At 47.5% G+C, this 5,782-nt stretch overlaps 1 protein-coding gene across 1 annotated transcript; it reads left to right on the top strand.

Moving 5' to 3' along the window:
• Positions 1–310: 310 nt before the first annotated feature.
• Positions 311–5,414, top strand: LOC147880342 (uncharacterized). Its single transcript, XM_087370846.1, has 3 exons — positions 311–3,107; positions 4,197–4,333; positions 4,433–5,414. The coding sequence occupies exons 1-3, from the start codon at positions 2,047–2,049 to the stop codon at positions 5,050–5,052; spliced, it is 1,818 nt and encodes a 605-aa protein (XP_087226972.1). The 5' UTR covers positions 311–2,046; the 3' UTR covers positions 5,053–5,414.
• The last annotated feature ends 368 nt before the right edge of the window (positions 5,415–5,782 follow it).

Genomic DNA, 5,782 nt, shown 5'->3' with positions numbered 1-5,782 from the left:
CAGCCTGTTCAGAAGATATCCACCAATAAATATGTTCGTGTGAGCATTGTGGCTCTGCCCATTACGTAAAGTGCCGAGGAGGGCTCAAATTAATTTTGGGCCTCACTTTCATAATCAGAATTTGGCCTCCTTGATCTTGACTGCAATTAATTTAACCGATCAACAAGTTAACTTTTACGACTCATGTGGTCAAGTCTTGAACCCTCCCTTTGCCCTCCAAGTGGGAGAAAGGGATCTTCCCTATCTTTCTCCCTTTCTCCTATACAAAGATAATACAACTTGGTTCTAAGATACTGGAGGTGGTAATAGCTCACGCAAACCGTGGGGACTTAGGAATTGAGAATTGGATGCAGACATTGCAGAGTTGTGGGATTTGCCCTTGAGTGGTGTGAGAAGCTTGTCGGGTGGAACACGAACGTGAAGGAGAAGAGGTGACTGAGAAGTCGGCAGATTCAAATCATGGATCGAGAAAAGTGGGAAAGAGAGAGAGGCGCGCGCGAGAAACAGAAAGGAGAAACGGTAGCGAGTGAGAGAGTACTGGATCTCCCTGGAGCTGGAGCAGCAGTAACAGTGAGCGACAAGGGTAGGGACAGAGGCGGAGGGAGTTGCTTGGCGATGGGGCAATTGGCGACGGCATCCCGATGAGAAATGGGGAGACTGATTGAGAAGAGAGAAGTGGGGGAGAGGCAAATGATGGAGTGAGAAGGGAGGAGAGACGGTCGAGAGAGTACGGAATCTCCCTGGAGCTGCTGTTGCAGCAGCAGCAGCAGCAGGAGTGCTGAGCTGAGCGACAAGAGAGGAGGAAGAAGAGGCCAGGAGGGAGTAGTCTGGCTATGGCGCATTGGCTATGGAATCCAGACTCGATTACAGAGGCGCACGGTCTGCGAGGTCGGAGCGCCAAAACAAATCATGATCGCACCACTCCACCCTCCACTGATTCATTCACACTCACTCACAGTGACTCACTCACTCACACTTCCGAGTTCAGACTGCTCTGAGCCTCTCCTCTCCACCTCGTAGAAAAAGCGCGGAATTTCAGCAGCTTAAATTTAGGTGGCATGAGCAGGAGGAGGATGAATGATTAAGGCAGGTGAACTTGCTGTGCCATCTTCAGAAACGAGGAGCCACTTAGGGAGGAGCAGTTGCTACAGCAGCTCTAGCCAGAGAGAGAGAGAGAGAGAGAGAGAGAGCTAATACAAGGAGTCCCTCCGTTAGACAAGTTTAAGTAATTGTGAGCTACTTTGGGTCTAAACACTCAAAGTCATTGTGAGCTACATTTGGTGAGTGCCTCCTTAGACAAGTTTGTTTAAGTAATTGTGAGTTACTTACTTCGGGTCTAAACACTTCGTCATTGGAGCTACATTCCTCCTTAGACAAGTTCGTTTAAGTAAGTGTGAGCTACTTTGGGTCTAAACACTTCAGGCATTGTGAGCTACATTGGGTCTAAACACTTCATCAGTCATTGTGAGCTACAGATCACCAAGCTTTGCTAGGAGAAAGTCGTGGAGGATCTTCCTCTCTCTTTCTGTGCGTTCTCTCTCTCTCTCTCTCTCTCTCTCTCTCTGCTTTCTTTCTGTGCTCTCTCTGTCTCCACACCTGAAAGCAAGGAGCTCGAGTTGCTGCTGCGTCAGGAAGTCGTGATCCATAGCCAAAAAGCAAGGTACTTCAACAGCCAAGAGCGAGGTTCCTCTTGGTGCAGAGCAAAGGCACGCCCCTGCACACAAGATCTCTGGCTGTTTCCTCTCTCTCTCTCTCTCTGTGTCTTGTAGCTCTGTGTCTCTCTTTCTGTCTCTTCGCCTTCACGTTGGGAGCGTGCAGCAGCTCCCTCGCACTTCGGGAACACAAGCAACCCCCCCCTTTCAAGGGCCTCCGCCTCCGGAGCCTACCCATCTTCCATCATCCCAATCCCTTCACCCACCTCCTCGTGCTTGCCTCCTCTCCCTCTCCTCAACACCTATCTCTCTTCCTCCTCCCTTTCCGTTTCATCCAGCTTCACCTCCTCCCCCCCCCCACCTCGTACTTCAAACGCCTCATCTTGCCTCGCACATGGACCACCCCACCATCCCCAAGCTCGGCAACCACTCCACCACCTATCCCTCCGACATTTCCGAGATCAGCTGTTTCTCCTTCATGGGCGACACTCCATTCCCTAGTGGCTCTCACTCCGCGCTGGGTCCGCACTCCTGCCCGACCGCAGAGTACTCCGATCATAGCGGTCTTCAGGCAGACGGGACAAGCTTGGATCATTGTTGGCCTCATTCCGGATGGGAGAATGTTAGCTCTAGCACGGAAAGCTCAGACAATAACGAAGTAGATCGTAGCAACGGTCCCCTGTGCAGGTCCTGGGACTGGTGGTCGAATCCCAGTCCATTTCATGGACGCAGCAACCGGCAGCCTTTTCTGAACGAGTGGGAGATCCACGATGACGGGATGGCAGTGGGCGACAAGACGGCTTCCAAAGAAAGTATTTCGGCTTCCTCGTGCTCTGAGACCGGGAGCATTTCTCTTGCCTCCAGCGTATCGGACATTGTTGGTGCTACGCACGTCCAAGAATTCGGCCTTGGGATGCTGTCAGACCAGAAAGCCCCGTCGTTTGATCATAACCAGAAGGCAAGAAGTGGGGGGGCTCAGCTGGCCGCATTGGCTGCGAAGACGCAGATGAACGAAAGCCAGGCGAAGCCGGGGAGCCAAAATGAAAAGACTAAGGTGGCTGAAAATTACGGGAGAGACACGAATATGTTCTGCTTAGATACGTTAGATGGAAAGGAGAAGCTGGTGAAGGAGGAGACACTGACTGAAGATGCAGGATTGACCCTAGAAACGGCAAGGGACAGCTCCATCGGCTTGAAACTCGGGAAGCGAACGTACTTCGAGGATGCTTCAGCGAGCGGGAGCAGCAAGAAAGCACCTGCGCCCAGCTCTACAGCTCTAGGAAAGAAGCCAAAGCCTGGTGCCCAGCCTCCCCGTTGTCAAGCAGAGGGATGCAAGGTGGACCTCTCCAACGCAAGGGATTATCACCGCAGGCACAAAGTCTGTGCCTGGCACTCTAAAGCAAGCAAGGTGAAGGTCGGCGACTCTGATCAACGTTTCTGCCAACAATGCAGCAGGTTCAGTACTTTGACAGTTCCTTATTTCTGTCTCCCGTTTCCATCTTCCTTTCCGAAATAAATTACGAGTAAAATATCTGAAGATTTATATATTTTCCAGTTGCAATTCGGTAGCATCTGCTAGTGATTAAACCAAAATGGGTGTGGAGGACAAGGCCAGCGTAGCTTACATTTATTTTGTACAGCGCTTCGGCACGTATCATGTATGTCATCCGAGGAAATGTCGGAGGGGATAGGTGGAGTGGTTGTAGTGCCTTTGAGTGAGGAAGGTTTCAATTCACTCAAAGGCACTGCAACCATGCCTCAAAGGCCTTACCCTGGTTACCACCTGATGAAGAAAGTAACATTGGTACATAACACCGAGTAACTAGCTAGTCTCATGATAACATGCAACAACTTTTATGTGGGCAGTCAGTTGCTCTACGGGTGAAAATGGCAACAAATTTCTATGCCTATCTCCATAGGCCTGTCATTAGGCCTCTATTGGTATGTCTTCCCAATGCTGGTAATTGTTGAGATAAAATTTACTTGTATTCTGATGAGGTTCACCGAAACTCGAACTTTCATCTTTGCCTGCTTCAGTATGTATATCATACCGTTGTGAAGGCTATGGTTAAGAGTAATGCCTCTGATGTAGGGAGGGTTTTCCTTGGGAGGGTATGCTCTCAGTCTTGGACTTGGTTTGTCAAGCCCTATCTCTGTAAGGCTGTATGTAGATTATGCTTAGTTTTCCCTTGACAGACTTGCTTCGGAATGTGTGCTTTAAATTCTGCTGCATTTGATGTAATATGTGTGCTCATTGCCGCAAGACAAATTTGAAATGTAATATTCTGTTCTCTCTCTCCTCTAGTGGAGTACAATCTTTTGGGTGGTAAGTGCTGTCTCTCATATGATGAAACATCATGGGCTTGGAACATATCCACCACATTAGACACTATCATGGTTAAAAGTGTAGTTCAGTTATTATAAGTGCATCCCCTATCATTCTTCTGGCTAAATATTTGAAGTTTGAACTCCGTTGTTGTGCAGAGTTGATTGTCTGTAGACTCTGCAACAATTTATAATTGTTGTCCTTTTTACCTGCTACAGATTCCATGTTCTTGGAGAGTTTGATGAGGACAAGCGGAGTTGCAGAAGGCGGCTTGCGGGTCACAATGAACGACGTCGAAAACCGCAACCTGAGATGATACCTTCTTTTACTGGAGGTATTTGTAGTTTTCTTGGAGGTAATGTGCAACTGCCCATTGTGTTTATGCTGGCCTTTAATATTTGCTTGCAAATATAATGTCCTGTATTTCCAATTTCTTGGCTGCTTGGTTTTGCAGATGGCCGACACCCTTGCAGCAGCTTCATGCAACATCCATACTTCATGCAGCATGATCAAGCATCACTGCTATGTTCAGCCCTAGATCAGTCATCTTTAACATATGTCTCTCATGCCAACATGCCTTCGTTTCGTTCAACACTCCAACCTACGTCTGATCAGGGCCTAGTGCTGTTGCAGGGTGCCCACACCATTGGCAATTACTTGAGCCACAAGCCTCAGTGGCCCATGCATGAATCTGTATGCAATTTTGGGGAGGGCCTACCACTAAAACTATCAACAGTCCAATCTAGCCTGGAGGTTCTACCAGCCTCCCAGAGCCTGTCAGAAGTTTCTGACTCTGGGCGTGCTCTCTCTCTTCTGTCATCTTGGGGCTCCCCAAACTACTTTTGCCCCACCACTTTAGATATCTCTACGCACACCAATTCATCTTCAGGATCCTCTTCACATAACCCCATGTTCCTGGAACAGTTTTTTGGTGATACTCCAGTCATGACCTCACAGCGAGTTATAACTACCAGCCCCTCTTCTGAAGGACGAAATGCTTCCTCTCAAAACCCAGGGAAAACATCTGAGTCAGCCTCACAGAATCTGGCGAGTTTCTTTCAACTTTTGGGATAAGGACCATCTCAGGACACCAGTTGGCGGGGACTTACCGTCTACTGCTTAGAAGGTTCTAGAAATAAGTACGACTGGATAGAGGGTGTGTTGACACCTCTACTTTGATGATTTGCGACAGAATGCTTGCAGGTTGAGCTGCAGATATCTTATTCAGTGGGGTAATCAAGTGCTGTCTAAAGCTCTATGATGGGAGCCTACCATTTCATTAGATCTTATGGCAGCAAGTGCACTTGTTTTGATGTGCACACCAGCAACTGTTACAACATTTGATTATTTGTGTCTTTAATGTTTTTTTCTGCGGATGTATCTGACTTATGCTATAAATAATATAATTTAGGCAGGCTGGGTCTTTATTTTCTGCCCTTGGATTGTTTTCAAATGTGTTTGGCTGTCCTGCACTACCTTACAGGGCCACAGGAGTTGTGTTCTTAATCCTAACGTTCCTGTCTCTCCAGGCATGTAAAAATTTAGTTCACTTTGATACATGCTTTTTTAAAAAGCATTCTAGTGGATAGCTTGTAACTTGACTGAATTTCTCCAGCCACTCATTTCCTCTCACCAATGTAGGATTTACCACGACTTTAAACATTTGAGGTCATGTCATTAAGCAGTAATTTACTTTGTTGCATACTTAGAACTACAGAAAAAAAGAAATGAGCTCTTTGAGGTCACTTGTATTTTGTAGATATTATTTCTGATATTCTCAGGTCTTCAACTGCATGATATGCCT

The sequence above is a fragment of the Dipteris shenzhenensis genome, chromosome 32 (genome assembly GCF_047967505.1).
Source record: "Dipteris shenzhenensis isolate YYH24624 ecotype China chromosome 32, Dip_SZ_1.0, whole genome shotgun sequence".
Lineage (NCBI taxonomy): Eukaryota > Viridiplantae > Streptophyta > Polypodiopsida > Gleicheniales > Dipteridaceae > Dipteris > Dipteris shenzhenensis.
The sequence above is the reverse complement of the archived record's forward strand: the minus strand, read 5'-3'. Positions and strand labels throughout refer to the sequence as shown.

Coding starts and splice junctions, on each gene's coding strand:
- LOC147880342 (XM_087370846.1), top strand. CDS start 2,047: ATGGACCACCCCACCATCCCCAAGCTCGGCAACCACTCCACCACCTAT. Junction 3,108..4,196: donor TTCTGCCAACAATGCAGCAG/GTTCAGTACTTT, acceptor TACCTGCTACAG/ATTCCATGTTCTTGGAGAGT. Junction 4,334..4,432: donor TATTTGTAGTTTTCTTGGAG/GTAATGTGCAAC, acceptor TTGGTTTTGCAG/ATGGCCGACACCCTTGCAGC.